Source organism: Bos grunniens, chromosome X (genome assembly GCF_055505025.1).
Source record: "Bos grunniens cultivar Pamir isolate PY7600 chromosome X, Bosgru_T2T1.0, whole genome shotgun sequence".
In the NCBI taxonomy this organism is placed as follows: Eukaryota; Metazoa; Chordata; class Mammalia; order Artiodactyla; family Bovidae; genus Bos; species Bos grunniens.
The window spans coordinates 48,949,308-48,977,118 of NC_141194.1; the positions used below are offsets into that span (position 1 = coordinate 48,949,308).

The 27,811-nt window shown below is 38.3% G+C and overlaps 1 protein-coding gene across 2 annotated transcripts in view; it reads right to left on the reverse strand.

The window, feature by feature from the left end:
- The window catches only part of KLF8 (KLF transcription factor 8), a 348,523-nt gene that overhangs the window by 102,781 nt on the left and 217,931 nt on the right, over positions 1 to 27,811 (reverse strand). For both annotated transcript variants that reach the window (XM_086390158.1, XM_086390159.1), the window contains exon 2: positions 23,667 to 23,740. In XM_086390158.1, the coding sequence (XP_086246284.1) occupies positions 23,667 to 23,738 (72 nt within the window). In that variant the 5' untranslated portion in view covers positions 23,739 to 23,740. The remainder of the gene's footprint in view (positions 1 to 23,666; positions 23,741 to 27,811) is intronic.

A 27,811-nucleotide genomic window follows, 5' to 3' on the forward strand; every position in this document is an offset into this window, starting at 1 on the left:
TTGTTGGTAAAGTTATGTCTCTGCTTTTTAATACAATGTCTACCTTTGTCATAGCTTTCCTTCCAAAGAGTAATTGACTTTTAATTTCCTGGCTACAATCACTGTCCACAGTGATTTTGGAGCACAACAAAATAACATCTGTCACCCTTTCTGCATTTTCCCTTACTATTTGCTATGGAGTGATGGGACCAGATGCCATAATCTTAGGGTTTTCAATGTTGAGTTTTAGCAAGCCATGGGGCGAGGACAAAAAAAAAAAAAAAAAAGAAAAAGAAAAAGTTAAGTATAATATCATTTTTCTAGAAGTATAGAGATTGTGGGTATAGATATAAAAATAAACAGCCTAACAATATACATTAAGGGAAGATTAAGTTAACTTTTCAGGGACTTTTTGGATTCTATGCTTTAGGTCATGAAACCTAATGAAGCTGAAGTTCTGAATGTTAAATACAAAATGGAGACTACTTTGGCAACCTATATCTTTTGCTAAATAAAGGCTATCTCCTAGACTTTGAGTGTTTCCCAGGATAATGCTATGAATTCAAGGCCTTATGCTTGGCTAGTATTCAATCCACAGTTATTCACTGTATTGACAAGCACATTATTCAGGAAGATCCAAAATGGAAAGTGACTGATGAAAGCATAGAGCTTGAAGAACATATAGGCTAGTCTTATTGTCTTGATGAGAGAAGATTTTGCAAGGTCCTGCTTGCAAACCATCATGAGTTGTCCTTCTGTAAACCAAGTTTGCCCAGAGGTCCAACAATTCTTGACAAAAACCCTGTACATAATAGGTCTTCATGTATTCTTCTTTTGCCATCAACACAAGACTTTAAAAGAAATGTTGGAAGGCTAATTTGCTTTGTATTGGTATTTGTCTGCTTTCTTTTTTAAAAAAATTTTTACAATGTTATGTTGGTTTCTGAAATACAACAATGTGAATCAGCAGCCATGATTATACATACATATCCTCCCTCCCGAGTGTCTCTCCTCTTCCCCCATGCCATCCCTCCAGGTAATCACAGAATGCCAGACTGGGCTCCCTGTGCTACATAACACTTCTCACTAGCTATTCATCTTACACAAGATAGTATATATTCATGCTACTTTCTCCATTCATCCCACTTTCCCCCTCCCTTTCCCCGTCGTGTGTGCACAAGTCCATTCTCTACATCTGCATCTCCATTCCTTCCCTGCAAATAGGTTCACCAATATAATTTTCTAGATTCTACATATATGTGTTAATATACAATACTTGTTTTCTTTTTCAGATTAACTTCACTCTGAATAACAGGCTTATTAGAACTGACTCAAATCCATTCATTTTTATGGTTGAGTAATATTCCATTGAATATATGTACCACAACTTTTTTATCCATTCATCTGTTGATGGACATCTAGGTTGCTTCAATGGCCTGGATATTATTAACAGTGCTGCTATGAACACTGGGGTACATGTGTCTCTTTCAATTCTGGTTTTCTCAGGGTATATGCCAAGTAGTGGTATTGTTGGGTCATGTGGTAGTTCTATTCCTAGTTTTTAAAGGAATCTCCATACTGTTCTCAATGTCTGAATCAGTTTACATTCCCACCAATGTGTAGGACGGTTCCCTTTTTTCCAGCCCCTCTCCAGCATTTATTGTTTATAGATTTTTTGATGATGGCCTTCTGACTGTGTAAGGTGAAACCTCATTGTAGCTTTGATTTGCATTTCTCTAATAATGAATGATGCTGAGCATATTTTCATGTGTTTATTGGCCATTGTTTTAATAGTAACTTCCTCAAAGTATGTCATCACATATTTCCTTCTATACATATCCCTTTCAAGTGTACCTGTAATGCTTAAGTTACTCCAACCCATAGCAATGATTCTCTGGCTTGTGAAAGCTGTATTCTGCATTATACTTCCTTAAAAAAAAAAAATAGACTGTGTTTGAAAGCAGCTCTCAAGTTTACCTTACTGTTTCTTGCTTTATGACCTGAAAACTTTATAGGATAAGCATTCCATATCTACATATTACAATAGCAAATGTTTTTTGTGTGCACTGAGAATTCTTTTAATATAGTCAAAATAATTTTAATAAGAATTTCAATATACAGTCTGAATTCATTCATATTTTGAATATAGCTATTATATGGTTTAAAAAAAAAACACAACTCTCTGCCAAAGCTTCTCCTTATACACAGCATACTATACTTAAAGGTTCTGAGAAAGATTTAACATAAGAATTGAGTTTGTTTCCAGTCTCAGATTTTCAGAGATTTTTAAGACTTATCACTAAGATGACTCCTCATTCTACTTTTCACTGAATACAATGACCACAGCTTTGAAAGCTCATTTGAGAACTGATCTAAAGTTGTGTTTTCAGATTTTTCTCTTTAAATCACCTCTTTTAATCTTCAGTATTGTGTGATGACCAGGTTTTAAATATTTTGTAGTCAGTATCATACGAGGGAAATGGGCTTCCCTCATAGCTCAGTCAGTAAAGAATCTGCTTGCAATGCAGGAGACCCGGGTTAGATTCCTGGGTTGAGAAGATCCCCTGGAGAAGGAAATAACAATCCACTCCGGTATTATTGCCTGGAAAATCCCATGGATAGAGGAGCCTGGTGGGCTATAGTCCATGGGGTTTCAAGAGTTGGACATGACTTAGTGACTAAACCACCACCACCACTCAGTATCACTTTTCAAAGAGAGAAAATACTTTACCCATTCACTACTTTAAAACTTCAGGCTTCAGCTTACTAATATTTCTGAGTATATGAAAAAGGTTGTGTGTGTGTATGCTCAGTCATTTCAGTCATGTCTGACTGCAACCTTATGGACTGTAGCCCGCCAGGCTCCACTATCCATGGGATTATCCCAACAAGAATATTTGAGTGGATTGCCATTTCCTACTACAGGGGATCTTCCTGACCCAAGGATCGAACGCGCATCTCCTGCATTGGCAGGCAGATTCTTTACCATTTGAGCCACTTGGGAAGCCCAATGAAGAAAGTTAGGTATGAAAAAAAGTACAGACACTTGGGGGTAATTTTCAGAGAAGTTTTAATTTTCACAGTCATTTCCCTCAAATGTTTAGAATTGTAATCAGACTTTAAGCCAGTTTAAGTCAATAAAAGAGTTATTTATTGATATATCATTAAAGGATGGATAAAGACACCTAGCACCTTCAATTCTAGAAAGAAACCCAGAAAACGGTGGTCAATTTCACAAATATTTAAGCTCTTGAGCATTTGATGAGGATAGACAGGCCTTGGGAAGTGAAGGGTCAGCAAATCAATTGCTTAAAACAGCTCTGAGTTACAGTTTCTAAGTGGGAAGGCATGGCTAGAAAGAAATTGAAATAACAAAATACTCCAGGCAACACAGCAGGTGGAAAGGAGAGAAAAGAGTAGTGAAATAAAACTCAGGCTGCTCCCAAACAGAAAGAAGAAAACTGCTTTTGTACACAAGTCCCTTCTAGCTTTGCTCTGGGTTTGCTGCTGCTGCTGCTGCTAAGTCGTTTCAGTCGTGTCCAACTCTGTGCGACCCCATAGACGGCAGCCCACCAGGTTCCCCCGTCCCTGGGATTCTCCAGGCAAGAACACTGGAGTGGGTTGCCATTTCCTTCTCCAGTGCATGCAAGTGAAAAGTGAAAGTGAAGTCGCTCTGGGTTTAGACTAACCATTTTCATGCCCAGGTACACATGTATGCACATATATACATACATGTGCACATTCACTGCTTAGGTAAAATGTCACTTTAACCCTCTGAATCTCCAAACCTTTTCCAATAAGGACATCAAGTATTTGGGAATTAGAGAAAGGAGAGGTGGATGGAGTTGGATATTATTAGAAAGTTAGACCTAATCTAAACTTAGAGGGATCTCAAATTTTAATTCCCACCATCATAATAGCACCAGAAAATGAAGCACTATAAGACAAAAGAGTTCATCATTTTGTGCAAACTAATAAAATAGGTAATCATAAGGGACTGGGAGAAAGTATCAAGCATAGTAGCAGCTACATCCAGGCAAAATGAGGTCAGAAATGTATATATGTAGGTATGTACATATGTATATATGCATGTGTATGTATATGTATATTAGGTATTTTATAATAAAATGAAACATTTTTTCTTTCTCAAAGCATCAGAGATTGATTTCAGATAGAAAAATTACTTTAAATAGCTATGTATTTATTACATATTAGAAAAATAAATACATAATGCATTGCAGTGGGCTGAATGGTGTTCCCCTCAAAAAATATGTTCTTGTCCTAATACTCAGGAGATTCTCCTAGATTATTTGTGTAGGCCTTAAATTCAATAACAAATATTTTTATAAAAGGCACACAGAGAAGACACACACAGAAACACAGAGAAGAAATCAATATGAAGAAGCATACGGACATTGGAATGCTGAGGCCACAAGTCAAAGAACACCTGCATCCACCAGAAGGTGGAGAAGACAAGGAACAGATTCTCTCTGTTCAAGGACTTACAACACCTTGGCTTTGAAGCTATGGCCTCTAGAATTGTAAATTTCAGTTGTTTTAAGCTACCAAATTTGCAGTAATTTGTTGTGAAATCCCTAGGAAACTAACACCCCACACCAAACCCAAAATTATCCAGATTGTTTAGGACAAAACTAATATGTGTTTATTTATTTATTTTTTTTAATTTTATTTTATTTTTAAACTTTACATAATTGTATTAGTTTTTGCCAAACATCAAAATGAATCCACCACAGGTATACATGTGTTCCCCATCCTGAACCCTCCTCCCTCCTCCCTCCCCATACCATCCCTCTGGGTCGTCCCAGTGCACTAGCCCCAAGCATCCAGTATCGTGCATCGAACCTGGACTGGCAACTCGTTTCTTACATGTGTTTATTTTTAACTGATCTAATTTTTTAATGTAAGTAAGTAATATTATTGATAAGGATATGGCAGAAATTGTGAAGGTGGTACATAAATAATTGAAGTTTGGGAGACAATATCACTGTCTAAACAAGAGATACTTACATGAAGCAGCTTACAATTGGAAAACAAGTAATAAACAGAGCCACATGAGTGACTGATACAGATAAATTGGTACTCCAGGAGCTCAGGACGCTAGATATCAGTGAGAGTTGGGGTTATCAGTGAAAGTTTCATGGAAGAGATGAAAATGGAATTTGGGCCCTACAGAAAGTGTGGGATTTGGTAAATTAAACAGGCTGATTGAAGCACATTTCAAGCAGAAATAAAAGGCATCACTGAGAACCACTGAAAAATATATGACCCAATTAGGTAATATTATATAAATATTGTTAATTTTCTCAAATGTATTAGTGTTGATGTAATCATATAGGAGAATGTTATTATTTGTAAATGATGCATGCTGAATTATTTAGGCTTGAAGTTTCTTGATGTTACTTTCAAAGAAAGAAATGAGAAAAAGAGAGAGAGGGAGAGAAACATAGAGAGGCTGAGAAAGAGAGAGAATATATGCAACTATGTGAGAATATTAACTATATTAAGAGAGAATGTTATGTTAGAATGTTAACTATATTAAGTTGGAAGGGGAAGATATGTATGATACCACATGAACCTTAGATCTGTTCATACACTTTGGCCTAGAAATCCTACTTCTGGGAAATAATCAGAAACTTTCAACAAAGTGCTCATACATTATATGGCACAGTGATGTATGAATTTAATTGAAAGCAAGTTGTGTGTACTGAGCAAGACACCCACCCAATCCAACCTTATGACATAAACAAATCATGATTAAGCAAATTAGGAGGCTTCTGTTGACTAGGATGCTGCCAGAATTGCACAGCTATAGAACACATGCTCTGGGCCTGGGACATGGTTAGTATTCTTTGGTCAAGTACCACAAATACTCTAACTTCACTAAAAGCAAGATATCTTGGAAATGGCAAGAAATAAAAAAATGCTGAGATTATCTACTATCCAGAATTTTCTATACATTGCATCAGTTTAAAAGTGACCTCAAATTCTGGAACCTTAGTTTACTTAATGCATGGGAAAATATTTTTGGAATTGTGCTTAGGTGTACTGAGATTTCAAAATAAGGGAGCTATGTATGCTTAATAATATTTCATTGAATATAATATTTTTATTATGAGTTTAATAATTTTTGTCTAACACTTATACTCAGCTTCCTGTTAGTAATTACTATGACAAAGCACCAGCAGCCAGCAGATGTTTTGTAACAATTAGCAACTTTTGATTTGCTGTTGCTGCTGCTAAGTCGCTTCAGTTGCGTCCGACTCTGTGCGACCCCAAAGGCGGCAGCCCACCAGGCTCCCCCGTCCCTGGGATTCTCCAAGCGAGAACACTGGAGTGGGTTGCCATTTCTTTCTCCAATGCATGAAAGTGAAAAGTGAAAGTGAAGTCGCTCTGTCGTGCCCGACTCTTAGCAACCCCATGGACTGCAGCCTTCCAGGCTCCTCCGTCCATGGGATTCTCCAGGCAAGAGTACTGGAGTGGGGTGCCATTGCCTTCTCCTTTGATTTGCTAATAGTTTCTAAATGGCAACAGCTACAAGTAAGGCAAATAGGACACTATATTGGGTTTGTGTGTGTGTGCTCAGTTGTGTCTGACTCTTCGCAACCCAGGGACTGTAGCCCACCAGGCTCCTCTGTCCGTGGAATTTTCCAGCCAACAATGCTGGAGCAGGTTGCCATTTCCTACTCCTGGGAATCTTCCGAACCCAGGATCAAACCCATGTCTCTTGCATCTCTTGCTTTGGCAGGCAGATTCTTTACCACTAGCTCCACCTGGGAACTCAGGAATATTGAGTTTAATGTCATTAAAATAGTACAAGGAAGTCTCGTCCATATGCACCATATAACAAATTCAATTGTACACCAAAAACAAAGCATTTAATGTAAAAAACAATTTTTTTTCTAAAATATGACTTCTAAATGTCAGCCAGATAATTTATCTGGTAACTTGATTAAAGAAACAGATCATTTCTGGCTACACAAAACTGTATACTCAATTTTATAAGAAATTTAAGGGATTTTCAAGGATAATTTGACTGTATTTGGTTTTCACTTATGCAATGACTTTGGAACTCAACCTTAAGCAAAATGGAACTTCCACATCTAGCACAGAATGTTTAGCTGTAAAAACCATATAATCTGTTTTGAATCATTGGTCTGGGAGTGCCCAAGGTCACAACTTTCTCATTTGTAAAATAGGAACATTAAGAATACCTATCTGTGATGATTCATTTTACATGTCAACATGGCTGGACCAGGTGTCCAGATATTTGGTCAAACATTATTCTGAATGCTTCCATGAAGTTTTTTTTTTTTTTTTTTCGGGGGAGGGTGAGATTAAGGCAGGAGAAAAGGCGACAACAGAGAATGAAATGGTTGGATGGCATCACCGACTCAATGGACATGAGTTTGAGCAAGCTCCGGGAATTGGTAATGGACAGGAAGGCCTGGTGTGCTGCAGACCATGGGGTCGCAGAGTTGGACACGACTGAGGGACTGCACTGAACTGAGATTAATATTAAAATCACTGAACTTTGAACAAAACAGATTACCTTCCATAGTGTTGCTTGGCCTCATCCAATCACTTGAAGGCTTTAATAAATAATGATCTCCTCCAAGGGAGAACAAATTTTTTTTGCAGTCTGCCTTTGGACTAGAACTATAATATAACTCTTCTATGGCTTTCCAGCTTGCCAGTCTACGCCATCATATTTTGGATTCACTAGAATTCCATAATCATGTTAACCAATTCCTTAAAGTCTTTCTCTCTCAGGGGCATGGATGAAAGGAAACCCTTCTACACTGTTTTTAGGAGTATAAATCGATGCAGTCGCTATAGAAAACAGTATGGAGGTTCCTCAAAAAACTAAAACTACAGTTGCCATCAGTCAGTTCAGTCACTCAGTCATGTCCGACTCTTTGCAACCCCATGAACGGCAGCACGCCAGGCCTGTCTGTCCATCACCAACTCCTAGAGTTTACCCAAACTCATGTTCATTGAGTCAGTGATTCCATTCAACCATCTCATCCTCTGTCGCCACCTTCTCCTCCTGCCCTCAATCTTTCCCAGCATCAAAGTCTTTTCAAATGGGTCAGCTCTTTGCATCGGGTGGCCAAAGTATTGGAGTTTCAGCTTCAACATCAGTCCTTAACATGGGCACACAGGACTAATCTCTTTAAGGGTGGACTGGTTGGATCTCCTTGCTGTCCAAGGGTCTCTCAAGAGTCTTCTCCAACACCACAGTTCAAAATCATCAATTGTTCTGGGCTCAGCTTTATTTATAGTCCAACTCTCACATCCATACATGACTACTCAAAAAACCTTTGTTAACAAAGTAATGTCTCTGCTTTTGAATATGCTGTCTAAGTCACTCATATCTTTCCTTCCAAGGAGTAAGCGTCTTTTAATTTCATGGCTGCAATCACCATCTGCAGTGATTTTGGAGCCCCAAAAAATAAAGTCAGACACTGTTTCCCCATCTATTTCCCATGAAGTGATGGGACAAGATGCCATGATTTTAGTTTTCTGAATGTTGAGCTTTAAGCCAACTTTTTCACTCTATTTTCACTTTCATCAAGAAGCTCTTTAGTTCTTCTTCACTTTCTGCCATAAGGGTGTTGTCATCTGCATATCTGAGATTATTGATATTTCTCCCATCAATCTTGATACCAGCTTGTGCTTCTTCCAGCTCAGCATTTCTCATGAAGTACTCTGCATTTAAGTTAAATAAGCAGGGTGACAATATACAGCCTTGATGTACTCCTTTTCCTATTTGGAACCAGTCTCTTGCTCCATGTCCAGTTCTAATTGTTGCTTCCTGACCTGCATACAGGTTTCTCAAGAGGCAGGTCAGGTGGTCTGGTATTCCCATCTTTTTCATAATTTTCCACAGTTTATTATGATCCACACAGTCAAAGGTTTTGGCATAGTCAATAAAGCAGAAATAGATGTTTTAATGGAACTCTCTTGCTTTTTCAATGATCCAGCAGATGTTGGCAATATGATCTCTGGTTCCTCTGCCTTTTCGAAATCCAGCTTGAACAACTGGAAGTTCAAAGTTCACATATTGCTGAAGCCTGGCTTGGAGAATTTTGAGCATTACTTCACTAGCATGTGAGATGAGTGCAATTGTGTTGTAGTTTGAGCATTCTTTGGCATTGCCTTTCTTTGGGATTGGAATGAAAACTGACCTTTTCCAGTCCTGTGGCCACTGCTGAGTTTTCCAAATTTGCTGGCATATTTTGTCCCGCACTTTCACAGCATCATCTTTGGGGATTTGAAATAACTCAACTGGAATTCCATCACCTCCACTAGCTTTGTTCATAATGATGCTTCCTAAAGCCCACTTGACTAAACATTCCAGGATGTCTGGCCCTAGGTGAGTGATCACACCATCCTGATTGTCCGGGTCGTGAAGATCTTTTTTGTACAGTTCTTCTGTGTGTTCTTGACACGTCTGCTTAATATCTTCTGTTTCTGTTAGGTCCATACCATTTCTGTCCTTTATTGAGCCCATCTTTGCATGAAATGTTCCCTTGGTATTGACAAAGTCAATTCCTAGGTAGGTTGATAAGAAGTCCAGGGGTCCCCAAGGAGAGAGGGGTCTGGAATTCTCAAGGAGGAAGAAAGGACAGACTTTTTTTTCCCCACTACATTCCATAGTCTTAATCACACAATTTTTTTTTTCCATTTCTGTGTCAATGGACATTTGGATTACTTCTTTTTGTTTTAATATAAATTTATTTATTTTAATTGGAGGCTAATTACTTTACAATACTGTATTGGTTTTGCCATACATCAACATGAATCGACCACGGATGTACAAGTAAACCCCATCCTGAACCCCCCCCCACCTCCCTCCCCATCCCATCCCACTGGGTCATCCCAGTGCACCAGCCCCAAGCATCCTGGATCATGCATCAAACCTGAACTGGTGATTGATTTCACATATGATATTATACATGTTTCAATGCCATTCTCCCAAATCATCCCACCCTCTCCCTCTCCCACAGAGTCCAAAAGACTGTTCTATACATCTGTGTCTCTTGTGCTGTCTCGCATACAGGGTTATCATTACCATCTTTCTAAATTCTCTATATATGCATTAGTATACTGTATTGGTGTTTTTCTTTCTGGCTTACTTCACTCTGTATAATAGGCTCCAGTTTCTTTTTTTTTTAAATTTTATTTAATTTTTAAACTTTACATATTGTGTTAGTTTTGCCAAATATCAAAATGAATCCATCACAGGTACACATGTGTTCCCCATCCTGAACCCTCCTCCCTCCTCCCTCCCCATACCATCCCTCTGGGTCGTCCCAGTGCACTAGCCCCAAGCGTCTAGTATCGGGCATCGAACCTGGACTAGCATCTTGTTTCACACATGATATTTTACATGTTTCAATGCCATTCTCCCAAATCTTCCCACCCTCTCCCTCTCCCACAGAGTCCAAAAGACTGTTCTATACATCACTGTCTCTTTTGCTGTCTCGTTCACAGGGTTATTGTTACCATCTTTCTAAATTCCATATATATGCGTTAGTATACTGTATTGGTGTTTTTCTTTCTGGCTTACTTCACTCTGTATAATAGGCTCCAGTTTCATCCACCTCATTAGGACTGATTCAAATGTATTCTTTTTAATGGCTGAGTAATACTCCATTGTGTATATGTACCACAGATTTCTTATCCATTCATCTGCTGATGGACATCTAGGTTGCTTCCATGTCCTGGCTATTATAAACAGTGCTGCGATGAACAGTGGGGTACACGTGTCTCTTTCCCTTTTGGTTTCCTCAGTGTGTATGCCCAGCAGTGGGATTGCTGGATCATAAGGCAGTTCTATTTCCAGTTGTTTAAGGAATCTCCACACTGTTCTCCATAGTGGCTGTACTAGTTTGCATTCCCACCAACAGTGTAAGAGGGTTCCCTTTTCTCCACACCCTCTCCAGCATTTATTATTTGTAGACTTTTGGATCGCAGCCATTCTGACTGGCGTGAAATGGTACCTCATAGAGGTTTTGATTTGCATTTCTCTGATAATGAGTGATGTTGAGCATCTTTTCATGTGTTTGTTAGCCATCTGTATGTCTTCTTTGGAGAAATGTCTACTTAGTTCTTTGGCCCATTTTTTGATTGGGTCATTTATTTTTCTGGAGTTGAGCTGTAGGAGTTGCTTGTATATTTTTGAGATTTGTTGTTTGTCAGTTGCTTCCTTTGTTATTATTTTCTCCCATTCTGAAGGCTGTCTTTTCACCTTGCTGATAGTTTCCTTTGATGGGCAGAAGCTTTTAAGGTTAATTAGGTCCCATTTGTTTATTTTTGCTTTTATTTCCAATATTTTGGGAGGTGGGTCATAGAGGATCCTGCTGTGATGTATGTCCGAGAGTGTTTTGCCTATGTTCTCCTCTAGGAGTTTTATAGTTTCTGGTCTTATGTTTAGATCTTTAATCCATTTTGACTTTATTTTTGTGTATGGTGTTAGAAAGTGTTCTAGTTTCATTCTTTTACAAGTGGTTGATCAGATTTCCCAGCACCACTTGTTAAAGAGATTGTCTTTAATCCATTGTATATTCTTGCCTCCTTTGTCAAAGATAAGGTGTCCATATGTGCGTGGATTTATCTCTGGGCTTTCTATTTTGTTCCATTGATCTATATTTCTGTCTTTGTGCCAGTACCATACTGTCTTGATAACTGTGGCTTTGTAGTAGAGCCTGAAATCAGGTAGGTTGATTCCTCCAGTTCCATTCTTCTTTCTCAGGATTGCTTTGCCTATTCGAGGTTTTTTGTATTTCCATAAAAATTGTGAAATTATTTGTTCTAGCTCTGTGAAGAATACCATTGGTAGCTTGATAGGGATTGCATTGAATCTATAAATTGCTTTGGGTAGTATACTCATTTTCACTATATTGATTCTTCCAATTCATGAACATGGTATATTTCTCCATCTGTTAGTGTCCTCTTTGATTTCTTTCACCAGTGTTTTATAATTTCCTATATATAGGTCTTTAGTTTCTTTAGGTAGATATATTCCTAAGTATTTTATTCTTTTCATTGCAATAGTGAATGAAATTGTTTCCTTAATTTCTCTTTCAGTTTTCTCATTATTAGTGTATAGGAATGCAAGGGATTTCTGTGTGTTGATTTTATATCCTGCAACTTTACTATAGTCATTGATTAGTTCTAGTAATTTTCTGGTGGAGTCTTTAGGGTTTTCTATGTAGAGGATCATGTCATCTGCAAATAGTGAGAGTTTTACTTCTTCTTTTCCAATTTGGATTCCTTTTATTTCTTTTTCTGCTCTGATTGCTGTGGCCAAAACTTCCAAAACTATGTTGAATAGTAATGGTGAAAGTGGGCAACCTTGTCTTGTTCCTGACTTTAGAGGAAATGCTTTCAATTTTTCACCATTGAGGATAATGTTTGCTGTGGGTTTGTCATATATAGCTTTTATTATGTTGAGGTATGTTCCTTCTATTCCTGCTTTCTGGAGAGTTTTTTATCATAAATGGGTGTTGAATTTTGTCAAAGGCTTTCTCTGCATCTATTGAGATAATCAAATGGTTTTTATTTTTCAATTTGTTAATGTGGTGTATTACATTGATTGATTTGCGGATATTGAAGAATCCTTGCATCCCTGGGATAAGCCCACTTGGTCATGGTGTATGATCTTTTTAATGTGTTGTTGGATTCTGATTGCTAGAATTTTGTTAAGGATTTTTGCATCTATGTTCATCAGTGATATTGGCCTGTAGTTTTCTTTTTTTGTGGGATCTTTGTCAGGTTTTGGTATTAGAGTGATGGTGGCCTCATAGAATGAGTTTAGAAGTTTACCTTCCTCTGCAATTTTCTGGAAGAGTTTGAGCAGGATAGGTGTTAGCTCTTCTCTAAATTTTTGGTAGAATTCAGCTGTGAAGCCGTCTGGACCTGGGCTTTTGTTTGCTGGAAGATTTTTGATTACAGTTTCAATTTCCATGCTTGTGATGGGTCTGTTAAGATTTTCTATTTCTTCCTGGTCCAGTTTTGGAAAGTTCTACTTTTCTAAGAATTTGTCCATTTCTTCCACGTTGTCCATTTTATTGGCATATAATTGTTGATAGTAGTCTCTTATGATCCTTTGTATTTCTGTGTTGTCTGTTGTGATCTCTCCATTTTCATTTCTAATTTTATTGGTTTGATTTTTCTCCCTTTGTTTCTTGATGAGTCTGGCTAATGGTTTGTCAATTTTTTTTATCCTTTCAAAGAACCAGCTTTTGGTTTTGTTGATTTTTGCTATGGTCTCTTTTGTTTCTTTTGCATTTATTTCTGCTCTAATTTTTAAGATTTCTTTCCTTCTACTAACCCTGGGGTTCTTCATTTCTTCCTTTTCTAGTTGCTTTTGGTGTAGAGTTAGGTTATTTATTTGACTTTTTTCTTGTTTCTTGAGGTGTGCCTGTATTGCTATGAACTTTCCCCTTAGGACTGCTTTTACAGTGTCCCACAGGTTTTGGGTTGTTGTGTTTTCATTTTCATTCGTTTCTATGCAAATTTTGATTTCTTTTTTGATTTCTTCTGTGATTTGTTGGTTATTCAGCAGCGTGTTGTTCAGCCTCCATATGTTGGAATTTTTAATGGTTTTTCTCCTGTAATTGAGATCTAATCTTACTGCATTGTGGTCAGAAAAGATGCTTGGAATGATTTCTATTTTTTTGAATTTACCAAGGCTAGTTTTATGGCCCAGGATGTGATGTATCCTGGAGAAGGTTCCATGTGCGCTTGAGAAAAAGGTGAAATTCATTGTTTTGGGATGAAATGTCCTATAGATATCAATTAGGTCTAACTGATCTATTGTATCGTTTAAAGTTTGTGTTTCCTTGTTAATGTTCTGTTTAGTTGATCTATCCATAGGTGTGAGTGGGGTATTAAAGTCTCCCACTATTATTGTGTTATTGTTAATTTCTCCTTTCATACTTTTTAGCATTTGTCTTACATACTGCGGTGCTCCTGTGTTGGGTGCATATATATTTATAATTGTTATATCTTCTTCTTGGATTGATCCTTTGATCATTATGTAGTGACCGTCTTTGTCTCTTTTCACAGCCTTTGTTTTAAAGTCTATTTTATCTGATATAAGTATTGCTACTCCTGCTTTCTTTTGGTCCCTATTTGCATGGAAAATCTTTTTCCAGCCCTTCACTTTCAGTCTGTATGTGTCCCCTATTTTGAGGTGGGTCTCTTGTAGACAACATATGTGGGGGTCTTGTTTTTGTATCCATTCAGTCAGTCCTTTGTCTTTTGGTTGGGGCATTCAACCCATTTACTTTTAAGGTAATTACTGATAAGTATGATCCCATTGCCATTTACTTTATTGTTTTGGGTTCGAATTTACACACCATTTTTGTGTTTCCTATCTAGAGAATATCCTTTAGTATTTGTTGGAGAGCTGGTTTGGTGGTGCTGAATTCTCTCAGCTTTTGCTTGTCTGAAAAGCTTTTGATTTCTCCTTCATACTTGAATGAAATCCTTGCTGGGTACAGTAATCTGGGCTGTAGGTTATTTTCTTTCATCACTTTAAGTATGTCTTGCCATTCCCTCCTGGCTTGAAGAGTTTCTATTGAAAGATCAGCTGTTATCTTTATGGGAATTCCCTTGTGTGTTATTTGTTGTTTTTCCCTTGCTGCTTTTAATATTTGTTCTTTGTGTTTGATCTTTGTTAATTTGATTAATATGTGTCTTGGGGTGTTTCACCTTGGCTTTATCCTGTTTGGGACTCTCTGGGTTTCTTGAACTTGGGTGATTATTTCCTTCCCCATTTTAGGGAAGTTTTCAACTATTATCTCCTCAAGTATTTTCTCATGGTCTTTCTTTTTGTCTTCTTCTTCTGGAACCCCTATGATTCGAATGTTGTAGCATTTAATATTGTCCTGGAGGTCTCTGAGATTGTCCTCATTTCTTTTAATTTGTTTTTCTTTTATCCTTTCTGAGTCATTTATTTCTACCATTCTATCTTCTAATTCACTAATCCTATCTTCTGCCTCTGTTATTCTACTATTTGTTGCCTCCAGAGTGTTTTTAGTTTCATTTATTGCATTATTCATTATATATTGACTCTTTTTTATTTCTTCTAGGTCCTTGGTAAACCTTTCTTGCATCTTCTCAATCCTTGTCTCCAGGCCATTTATCTGTGATTCCACTTTAATTTCAAGATTTTGGATCAATTTCACTATCATTATTCAGAATTCTTTATCAGGTAGATTTCCTATCTCTTCAGCTTTTGTTTGGTTTGGTAGGCATTTACCCTGTTCCTTTATCTGCTGGGTATTCCTCTGTCTCTTCATCTTGTTTAAATTGCTGAGTTTGGGGTGTCCTTTCTGTATTCTGGCAGTTTGTGGAGTTCTTTTTATTGTGGGTTTTCCTCGCTGTGTGTGGGTTTATACAGGTGGCTTGTCAAGGTTTCCTGGTTAGGGAAGCTTGTGTCGGTGTTCTGGTGGGTGGAGCTGTATTTCTTCTCTCTGGAGTGCAATGAAATGTCCAGTAATGAGTTATGAGATGTCTATGGTTTTGGGGTGACTTTGGGCAGCCTGTATCTTGAAGCTCAGGGCTGTGTTCCTTTGTTGCTGGAGAATTTGCTTGGTATGTCTTGCCCTGGAACTTGTTGGCCCTTGTGTGGTGCTTGGTTTCAGTGTTGGTATGGAGGTGTTTGATGACCTCCTGTCTATTAATATTCCTTGGAGTCAGGAGTTCCCTGGAGTCAGGGTTTGGACTTAAGCCTCCTGCTTCCGGTTATTGGTCTTATTTTTACAGTAGTTTCAAAACTTCTCCTTCTATACAGCACCATTGATAAAACATCTACATTAAAGATGAAAGGTTTCTCTACTGTGAGGGTCACTCAGAGATGTTCACAGCATTACATGGAGAAGAGAAGAGGCAGGAAGGAGTTAGAGGTGACCCAAATGAGATGGGGTGGAATCAATTGTGGAGAGAGTGGTGTAGCCAGTAGTCACTTCCTTATGTGCACTCCACAACTGGACCACTCAGAGATGTTCACAGAGTTATACAGAGAAGAGAAGAAGGAGGAAGGAGACAGAGGTGGCCAGAAGGATAAAAGGGGGGAATGAAAAGGAGGGAGACAGATCCAGCCAGTAATCAGTTCCCTAAGTGTTGTCCACCATCTAGAACACACAGAAACTCACAGAGTTGGGTACAGTAGAGAGGGGTTAGGGAGGAGACACAGGCGACCTGGTGGAGAAAAAGGAGAGTCCAAAGGGAGGGAGAGCAGTGAAGTTCAGTAATCTCGCTCCCTAGTGAAAAATGGGTCCTGAGGATTGGGTTCTTAAAGGTACAAAATTGGTAACAAATACATAAAAGCAAAAATTAAAAATCTAGAGCAGCGTTTGGAATTTCAAAAATACGATGTTACAGAAAAGAAGAAGGAAAAGAAAGAGAGAAAAAACGAACAAAGAAAAACAAACAAGGTCGTGAAAATTATAAAGAAAATACAGGTACAAAATTGATAACTAATACCAAAAAGCAAAAATTAAAAATCTGGAGTAGAGTTTGGAATTTCAAAAAAAAAAGGAAGAAGAGACATAAAGAGAGAAAACAAACAAACAAACAAAAACAAACAATGTCGCAAAAATTATAAGGAAAATACAGGTACAAAATTAATATCAAATACCAAAAAGCATAAATTAAAAATCTAGAGTAGAGTTTGGAATTTCAGATATACAATGTTATATAAAAGAAGAAGAGAAAGAAACAGAAAAAAAAAAAGTCACAGAAATTATAAAAAAAAAAAAAACTATAGGTACAAAATTGATAACATATACCAAAAAGCTAAAATTAAAAATCTAGAGTAGAGTTTGGAATTTCAAAAATACAATGTTAAAGAAAAGAAGAAAAGTAGAAGAAAAAAAAAAAAAAACAAGGTCAAGAAATTATAAAATATATATATGAAGTTTGCTGAAGAAGAAAAAAAATAGGGTCTTTTTTTTTTTTTTTGCAAAGTAATAGGTTATAAAAGTGAAAATTAAAGGAACAATAGAGGACTTATAAAAAATTTTTTTTCTAAAAATTAAAAAAAGAAAGAAAGAATGATAGTAAAAGTAGTAAAAATATATCTAGGCCTTTTTCTGGTTTTATTTTGAGTATTGTGGGTTCAGTTCATTTTTGGCTAGTTCCTTGGTCCGACTTATATTTCTCAAGATCTATAGGCCCCTTCCTATGTAGTCCGTAGTAACCACGGGGTTTTAATCTATTGCCTGTAGCTTCCAAGGTGTTTCCCTCTGTTATAACTTCTTCTGTTTGCTGGTCTCTTCAGTTTCTGGTTACCGCCCTGACACAAAGGGGACGGTGGGGGAAACTTTTTTTTTTTTTTTTTAGGCTCACTTGTTCAGTCATGCTGTGGGGAGGGAGGGAGGGATGCTGCAAACAAATAACACTGGCATGCGCTCGCAGTGCCTCAGCCACACTGGGTCTGCCCCCGCTCACGGCGCGTGTAGCCTCCCTGCCCACGCTGCTCGGGCTCTAGGTTGTTCCGCCGGGAACAATCCGAGGCCGGCCCTGGGCTGCATGCACCTCCCAGGTCCAAGCCGCTCAGGTTCAGGCACTCGGGTAGTCCTCAGAGGCTCAGACTCAGTTGGGCCTGCGTTTTGTGCTCTTCCCAGGTCCGAGCAGCTCAGGTGATGAGGTGTTTGGCGAGCGCCAATGCTCCGACTTATCGCCTCCCCGCCACTCGGTTATCTGGGTGTAAAACCGGCGCACCTTCTCAGGCAAATGTTGACCGTCCAGACCCCCAAGAAGTTTTAGTTAGCAAAGAAGCCTGCTTACAGTTTTATAGATAATGTCTCTCTGGGGCTGCGATTGCCCCCTTCCGGCTCTGGCTGCCTGTCACCGGAGGGGGAAGGTCTGCAGCCGGCTATCTCTGCTATCTCTGTTCAGTCCTTTGTTCCGTGCGCGGGCCTGGTGGTGTCTTAAGTTGGGGCTGGCTTTTCACGTGGTAGATATCCCACAGTCTGGTTTGCTAGCCCAAATTACTTCGCTCAGATAGTGCTCAGGGTATCCAGGCCAGATTCTTATTCTGAGCGATGCAGCCCACGCCACGCCTCCCTACCCAGCCCCCGCTTGCTAATGGCGTGCAGGTGTCTGCGCTGCTTCTCCGCTGGGGGAGTTACCGTAGGGCTCGCAATCTGCGAGTTTTAATTGTTTATTTATTTTTTCTCCCTGTTATGTTGCCCTCTGTGCTTCCAAAGCTCAGCACAGATTCGGCAGTGAGAAGGTTTCCTGGTGTTTGGAAACTTCTCTCCTTTTAAGACTCCCTTCCCAGGACGGAGCTCCATCCCTCCCTCTTTTGTCTCTTTTTTTGTCTTTTGTATTTTTTCCTACCTCCTTTTGAAGAGTTGGGTTGCTTTTCTGGGTGCCTGATGTCCTCTGCCGGCATTCAGTAGTTGTTTTGTGGAATTTACTCGATGTTTAAATGCTCTTTTGATGAATTTTTGGGGGAGAAAGTGTTCTCCCCGTCCTACTCCTCCGCCATCTTGGCTCCTCCCCCCCTAGGCTCCAGTTTCATCCACCTCATTAGAACTGATTCAAAAGTATTCTTTTTAATGGCTGAGTAATCATCCATTGTGTATATGTACCACAGCTTTCATATCCATTCATCTGCTGATGGACATCTAGGTTGCTTCCATGTCCTGGCTATTATAAACAGTGCTGCGATGAACATTGGGATACATTCGTCCCTTTCAATTCTGGTTTCCTTGGTGTGTATTCCCCGCACTGGGATTGCTGGGTCATATGGCAGTTCTATTTCCAGTTTTTAAAGGAATCTCCACAATGTTCTCCATAGTAGCTGTACTAGTTTACATTCCCACCAACAGTGTAAGAGGGTTCTCTTTTCTCCACACCCTCTCCAGCATTTATTGCTTATAGATTTTTGGATAGCTGCCATTCTTACTGGCCTGAAATGATATCTCATTGTGGTTTTGATTTGAATTTCTCTGATAATGAGTGATGTTGAGCATCTTTTCATGTGTTTGTTAGCCGTCTGTATATCTTCTTTGGAGAAATGTCTGTTTAGTTCTTTGGCTCATTTTTTGATAGAGTCATTTATTTTTCTGGAATTGAGCTGGATGAGCTGCTTGTATATTTTTGAGATTAATTCTTTGTCAGTTGCCTCATTTGCTATTATTTTCTCCCATTCTGAAGGCTGTCTTTTTACCTTGCTTACAGTTCCCTTTGTTGTGCAGAAGCTTTTAATTTTAACTAGGTGACATTTGTTTATTTCTGCTTTTTTTTCCCCCAATATTCTGGTAGGTGGGTCATAGAGGATCCTGCTGTGATTTATGTTGGAGAGTGTTTTGCCTATCTTCTCCTCTAGAAGTTTTATAGTTTCTGGTCTTACATTGAGATCTTTAATCCATTTTGAATTTATTTTTGTGTATGGTGTTAGAAAGTGTTCTGGTTTCATTCTTTTACAAGTGGTTGTTCAGCTTTCCCAGAACCACTTGCTAAAGAGATTGTCTTTTCTCCATTGTATATTCTTGCCTCCTTTGTCAAAGATAAGATTTCCATAGGTGCGTGGACTTAGCTCTGGGCTTTCTATTTTGTTCCATTGACCTATATTTCTGTCTTTGTGTCAGTACTATACCATCTTGATGACTGTGGCTTTGTAGCAGGTTGATTCCTCCAGTTCCATTCTTCTTTCTCAAAACTGCTTTGGCTGTTCGAGGTTTTTTGTATTTCCATACAAATTGTGAAATTATTTGTTCTAGCTCTGTGAAAATACCGTTGGTAGTTTGATAGGGATAGCATTGAATCTAATGATTCCTTTGGGTAGTATACTCATTTTCACTATATTGATTCTTCCAATCCATGAACATGGTATATATCTCCATCTATTAATGTCCTCTTTGATTTCTTTCAGCAGTGTTTTATAGTTTTCTATATATAGGTCTTTTGTGTCTTTCAGTTCAGTTCAGTTCAGTTGCTCAGTCGTGTCCGACTCTTTGCGACCCCATGAATTGCAGCACACCAGGCCTCCCTGTCCATCACCAACTCCCGGAGTCCACCCAAATCCATGTCCATCAAGTTGGTGATGCCATCCAGCCATCTCATCCTCTGTCATCCCCTTCTCCTCCTGCTACCAACCGCTCCCAGCATCAGAGTCTTTTCCAATGAGTCAGTTCTTTGAATGAGGTGGCCAAAGTACTGGAGTTTCAGCTTTAGCATCATTCCTTCTAAAGAAATCCCAGGGCTGATCTCCTTCAGAATGGACTGGCTGGATCTCCTTGCAGTCCAAGGGACTCTCAAGAGTCTTCTCCAAAACCACAGTTCAAAAGCATCAATTCTTCTGTCCTCAGCTTTCTTCACAGTCCAACTCTCACATCCATACATGACCACTGGAAAAACCATAGCCTTGACTACACGGACCTTTGTTGGCAAAGTAATGTCTCTGCTTTTGAATATGCTATCTGGGTTGGTCATAACTTTCCTTCCAAGGAGTAAGCGTCTTTTAATTTCATGGATGCAATCACCATCTGCAGTGATTTTGGAGCCCAAAAAAGTAAAGCCTGACACTCTTTCCACTGTTTCCCTATCTATTTCCCATGAAGTGATGGGACCAGATGCCATGGTCTTCGTTTTCTGAATGTTGAGCTTTAAGCCAATTTTTTCACTCTCCTCTTTCACTTTCATCCAGAGGCTTTTTAGTTCCTCTTCACTGTCTGCATAAGGGTGGTGTCATCTGCATATCTGAGGTGATTGATATTTCTCCTGGCAATCTTGATTCCAGCTTGTGCTTCTTCCAGCCCAGTGTTTCTCATGACGTACTCTGCATAAAAGTTAAATAAGCAGAGTGACAATATACAGCCTAGATGTACTCCTTTTCCTATTTGGAACCAGTCTTTTGTTCCATGTCCAGTTCTATCTGTTGCTTCCTTATCTGCATATAGGTTGCTCAAGAGGCAGGTCATATTCCTAATTCTTTTATTCTGTTATTTGCAATGGTGAATGGAAGTGTTTCCTTTGGGAATATATTCACCTAAAGAAAACATTTTTATCTTTAAGTCTGAAACTGATGATTACACAACAAAGAGCTCAGTTTGCACTCTGTACTAAGGATTATATAGGGATGTATCCAGCTTGAGGACAGTTTCTCCTTCCTGAAAAACTTCTGGCTAATCCTGTTATCTTGAAATGTGGATTGTGGGAATGGGTCTAGTAAGATCTTTGCAACCTGTGGACATTCTTTTGATTCATTGTAATAACTAATTGGAGTATATAACTCCATTGCTAAAGACTAGCAGGGGGCACTCTCCATCTCCCTTCTGATGTGTGTGTCATAAGCTTTCTCTATCTCTTTTATACTTTAATAAAACTTTATTACACAAAAGCTCTGAGTAATCAAGCCTCATCTCTGGCCCCAGATTGAATTCTTCTCCTCCAGAGGCCAATGATCCCAGCATCTTTCATGTTTCAGCAACAACCTTTCAGTATGTCTAATTTTCTTAAAGAGATCTCTAGTCATTTTTAATTCTATTTTTCCCCTATATTTCTTTGCATTGATCACTGAGGAAAGCTGCCTTTTCTCTCCTTTCTATTCTTTGGAACTCTGGATTCAGATGCGTATATCTTTCCTTTTCTCCTTTGCTTTTCACTTCTCTTCTTTTCACTGCTATTTGTAAGGCCTCCCCAGACAGCTTTTTTTTTTTTTTTTAACATTTCTTTTTCTTGGGGATAGTTTTGATCCCTGGCTGCTGTACAATGTCAAAAACCTCTGTCCATAGTTCATCAGGCACTCTGTCTATCTGATCTAGTCCCTTAAATCTATTTCTCACTTCCACTGTATAATCATAAGAGATTTGATTTAGATCATACCTGAATGGTCTAGTGATTTTCCCCACTTTCTTCAATTTAAGTCTGAATTTGGCAATAAGGAGTTCATGATCTGAGCCACAGTCAGCTCCTGGTCTTGTTTTTGCTGACTGTATAGAGCTTCTTCGTCTTTGGCTGCCTAGAATATAAGCCATATGGTCCTGTAATCCCACTCCTAGGCATACATCTGAGACATAGAGAACAGACTTGTGGTTGCTAATGGGGGTAGGGGAGGGGAGGGGTGGGGGAGGGATGGATTAGGAGTTTGGGATTAGCAGATGCAAAATATTATATATATATATATATATATATATATATATATAATGGATAAACAGCAAAGTCTTATTGTATAGCACAGGAAATGCTATTCAATATCCTGTGATAAACTATAATGGAAAATAATATGGAATACTATATATATACACATATGTATAACTGAATCATTTTGTTGTACAGTAGAAATTAACACAACATTGTAAATCAACTATACTTCAATAAAATAAAATTTTAAAAACTCTTTCTCTATAGATTCCTTAAAAAGCTAGGAACAAATCTACAATATGACCCAGCAATCCCACTACTGTGGAATATACCCCAAGACAACCACAATTCTAAGAAACGTGTACCCCAGTGTTCATTGCAGCACTATTTACAATAGCTAGAACATGGAAGCATCCTAGATGTCCATTGACAGATGAATGGATAAAGATGTGGTACATATATACAATGGACTATTACTCAGCCACAAAAAGAACGAATTTGAGTCAGTTCCAGTGAGGTAGATGAACCTAGAGCCTTTTATACAGAATGAAGTAAGTCAAAAAGAGGAAAACAAATATTGTATATTAATACATATATACAGAATCTATAAAAATCATATCGATGAACCTGTTTGCAGGGAAGGAATGGAGACATAGATGTAGAGAATAGAATTGACACAGTAAGGGAGGGAGCGAATGGGATGAATGGAGAAAGCAGCATCAACATATATGTACTAGCATGTGCAAAATAGATAGCAGTGAGAAGCTGCTATATAACACAGGAAGCCCAGTCTGGTGCTCTGTGATGACCTAGAGTGATGGGGTGAGGAGAGGGGAAGGAGGTTCAAGAGGGAGGGGATATATGGATAATTACAGCTGATTTGCATTGTGGTGTGGCAGAAACCAACACAACACTCTAAAGCGATTTTCCTCCAAATGAAAAATAAATAAATAAAGAAGTACACACAAAAATTATTTCTCTATAGATAGGTAGATAAAGATATGTATATTTGGATAGCTATATAGATAGAGATGTAATTTTATTTTAGGTGTAAAGATACACATATATATATATTATTTGTATCTACAGACATATGGAGTAAATAGATATAGATAGATACAAATTTTATGTATATTTGTAGATACAAGGATAGAGAGAAATTGAAAAATACATATTCTGGTGTTTCTGTCTATCTGTAGAATACTAACACACTATCCAAAAGAGTTATTGCAAAGATAAAATAAGACATTGAATTCAGTCTTCCGAGTGCTTGAAATATGGAACGGTGCTAGATAAATGATTTCTGTCTTCTACCAAGTGGTCTAATCTTGTCCATATAGCCTTGATCCCAAAGGATATACTTCTTTTATGCCAGATTTACTCCCTATTTGAACCAGAAACTTAGGCATCCAAGTATTTTCTGGAAACCTCCCTTCTTTCACTCGTCTCAGTCCCCAACATGTTGTTAGAAAGAAAAATGAGCTTCAGCTTTATGATTACCATGTACTGAACACTATTATGGCTCAATATGAATATTCACTTTCTTGATAACCGACCTGTTTGAACATATGCATTGAGCCACCTTCTGAATTAAGTTGGACCTCCCAGTTGTTTATGAGTTGATCCATATCTGGAAAAGAACCAAGGGAAAGACAATTTAAAAATAAAATCTAACCCACTGTATGGATACAGTATGCCACTAACTCTTGGTTACACATGATTGTATTCTAGAAATATAATTTTTCAGGACTTACTAGATACTAAGAAGTCAGAATTTTGACAACATTCTAATTTGCATATTCTGCTCACCAAGATAGCCCTGACTGGTCCCCAGCAGTATTAGCTGCCTCTTTCCCTCATGTCTTCTATGCATATGAATTTGTTTCTTTCAACGTGTCCAACTAGCACTACCTTCATAGGAATATCCTTATAGCTACATAGTTTCCTGAATTCTCCCCTTTCTGGCCTAATTCTCACTCCATACAGAAGAGTTCCACCCTCCTGTATGGATATTTACTCTAATAAACTTGCTTACACATCAATGCCAAATCTCTCTAAATAAGCATTTTATCTTTCTACTTCTCTTAAACATGCAAGCCAAGAGCGGTTAATATAAACAATTTTCTATTTCTCTTTTAGATAATTTTTCCTTTTTAAAAAGATCAAAGTATAGTTGATCTACAATGTCATATTAGTTGCAGGTGTACAGCACAGTGATTCAGATATATATTCAACTAAAAAAAAATTCACAACCTAAAAGTTGAGTTATGTATTATTTGGCAGGACTTTTTAGGACTTTAAGCCTGGCAGGCAGCATCTTGAGTAAACCCTGAGAGAACTGCTCTGAGGAAGTAAGGGGGGTAGATAGGATATATAGGAGTTTTGCAACACAGGGCAGGTAATCAGAATACCAAAAGATTACTGTTAAAGAAAACCAGAAATCCCAAATTAAAGAAATGATTGTGATGTTGTAGAGTAGCTGAATGAAGCCACCAAGTGTTTCCTTTTTCCTCTTAATGAAAGTAAACACTAGGTGGCTTCATTCAGCTGCCCTATACTATCATAATCATTTCCATCACTAGTACCTACCAGCACCTCATCAACCAGATTTCCTTTCATTTAGCTACATTCTAATCTCACTAGCGGAGAAGGCAATGGCACCCCACTCCAGTACTTTTGCCTAGAAAATCCCATGGATGGAGGAGCCTGGTAGGCTGCAGTCCATGGGATTACTAGAGTTGGACACCACTGAGCGACTTCACTTTCACTTTTCACTTTCATGCATTGGAGAAGGAAATGGCAACCCACTCCAGTGTTCTTGCCTGGAGAATCCCAGGGATGGGGGAGCCTGGTGAGCTACCATCTATGGGGTCGCACAGAGTCAGACACGACTGAAGTGACTTAGCAGCAGCAGCAGCAGCAGCAATGTCACTAGAGGTGAAAATATAGGGCAAGAAAGATGAAGTCATAGCTTGCTTTTGACTTAAATGGTCAGATTTCAGATCACACTAAGTTTCACCAAGTCGATTACAATTAGTTTCATTTATGACCCGGTTGCATTTCAAAAGATAGTCTATAAAACAGTTAATTGTTTTGGATGTCAACTACATTTACTCACAGAAATGTTCATTTTACGGGTCACAATAGCTGTTTAAGACCTAATGTAGTCAAATGAACAGTCAGCGAGGATACAAATTATAATACAGAAACACAAAAGAGTAAAAGATAAACTTATAAATAATTCCTATGTTTATTGACTGTTAGGAATTAAAGAAAATAGTCTTAATTAGATAATTAGATAGGCAATAATACACAATGAATCTTCTACTGAGATTATGAGGAACATTTCTGGGTCATTATCAAAGAGTTTAGAGAATAAATATCTCCAATTTTCTCTCAAAACACATTTTCTTTTCTTTGATCCATATATATGAGTAGAGCTGTTCTTGTATACATTCAGCACTTACAAAATATTTATGCATAACTACTATGTGTCAGAGGTTATTCTGGGCTTCCCTGATGGCTCAGATAGTGAAGAATCTGCCTGCAATGCAGAAGACCCAGGTTCAATCCCTGGGTCAGGAAGATCCCCTGGAGAAGGGAACGGCTACTCACGCCAGTATTCTTATCTGGAGAATTCTGTGGATAGAGAAGTCTGGCAGGCTACAGTCCATGGGGTCACAAAGAGTGGGATACAACTGAGGGACTAACACTTTCAGAGTTTACACTAGGCACCTTGTTATCAGTTTTAGATCTGGGTCAACCAGACATGGAGAGTCAGCAAGTATAGAAGAGAGCACTGAACTGGGAGCTAGATGCCCAGGAATTACAACCTATAATCTTTGTCAAGGCATTTTTCTTTCTAAGCCTCAACTTTCCCATGTAAAATTAAAAGACTTTAAATCGTTCTCTGCTGAGCCCTAAGGCTTCTATGAAGCGTCTTTAGGGGTAGGGGTTAGGGTTAATGGAGAAAGAAATCTAGTAATGAATAAGTACTTCAGAAGTCAGATGCAGAAAACTCAACTCTAATTTCCATTAAATTGTAAATTTTTTGAAAGCAGAGATATTCACCTTTGATGTTTTCTTCAGTAATGTATTTAAAAGGCTTAGAGTAGTGTTTGGTACATGATAGTCTTCAATACATTTATAAAAGTTTTTGATGAGTGACAGAAAAGGAGAATGAAGTGTGTCTTCTCATTATAAGAAGTGGAAAAGAATAAAAGAAAATTAAAGAGGTTAAAGTATAAGAGATGTTTGAGGTGTAATTAACTGTGAAGTATAAGGGGTCAGAGAGGGCAGCCATTTCTGATTTTAAGAAGGAGGGGGAAAGGAGGTGCAATTGTAGAAAAAGAATGTCTGGTCAGATAATTTTCATACTGTACAGGCGGGCCATAATGAAAGCCAGGAGAGTTTGTTTGGTTGTTGCCAGAAAAATCTGTAGGAGAGAGGGGAGATAATTTGGTACTTCCTCTCCATTCATCCAGGACTTTCCTGGTGGCGCAGACGGTAAAGCGTCTGACTACAATGCAGGAGACCTGGGTTTAATCCCTGGGTCGGGAAGATCTTCTGGAGAAGGAAATGGCAACCCACTCCAGTATTTTTGCTTGGAAAATCCCATGGACGGAGAAGCCCAGTAGGCTACAGTCCATGGGGTCGCAAAGAGTTGGACACAACCGAGCAACTTCACTTTCATTTTCTCCATTCATCCATCCCTCGACTAAGGTTTGTTAATTCTAGTCAAGAGAATTTCAAGAGGCCTCTCTTATCTGCTCTTCCTCAATTCCTATGGATTATGAAACAACAGGGTTGAGGAAGCAAAGTGACTTTGATAAGCTATTTAACACCTGTGAACCTCACTTCCTTTATCTGACAAGAGGTAGAGGAAATGTCACATCTATAGGGTTAATGTGAGGATTCAATGGATTAGTACAGGTAAACACACTTAAAATAGCTCTTAGCGTATAAAAAATTCTCAATATAATTAGCTATTGTTATCATCACTACCATTATTATTATTAAGGATAAGAATCTTTCTCTCGGGACCAGAAGAATATCTCCTAGGCATCAGACAAGTTGTTTATACTCAGTGTGCTTACAAACCTTCTCCACCTCCTATATTTACAATCTAAATTGTTTACCACTACTATCAATCCATTCTGTGTCAGTGATTGACGGTCACCTTTGACTCTTCTCTCTCCATTTCCAGCCAACTGTTTATCAGATGCACTAAAATGTACTGCAGAAATATGTCTTAAACCTAACTTATCATCTCCAAGTCACTTCCCATTCTTGTCCATACATCATATTGCCTAGGTTAATATCCTGGTTCTGCAACTTTATAACATTAAGACTTCAGGCAATTTTTTCCATCACTGTTTGTCAGTTTCCTCAACTATAAAATAAGGATAATAATAGTACCAGCTCATAGGATTTATCAATTTAATATGTGTTCAAAAGTTTAAAACAGTACCTGGCACAAAGGCATTGTCTGTTTCCCTTACCATAAAGTGAGCCCCACAATAGATACTTCATCTTGTTCTTCTCTGTATCCCTTTCTTTTAGCAGAGTACTTCTCTACACAGTGTGCTAAAGGCCAGTGAATGGTCAGGAGATAAGAAAGGTTATTTAATGGCAATAATACTATAATGCAAAGATAGGCTCAATAAAGGACAGAAATGGTAGGGACCTAGCAGAAGTAGAA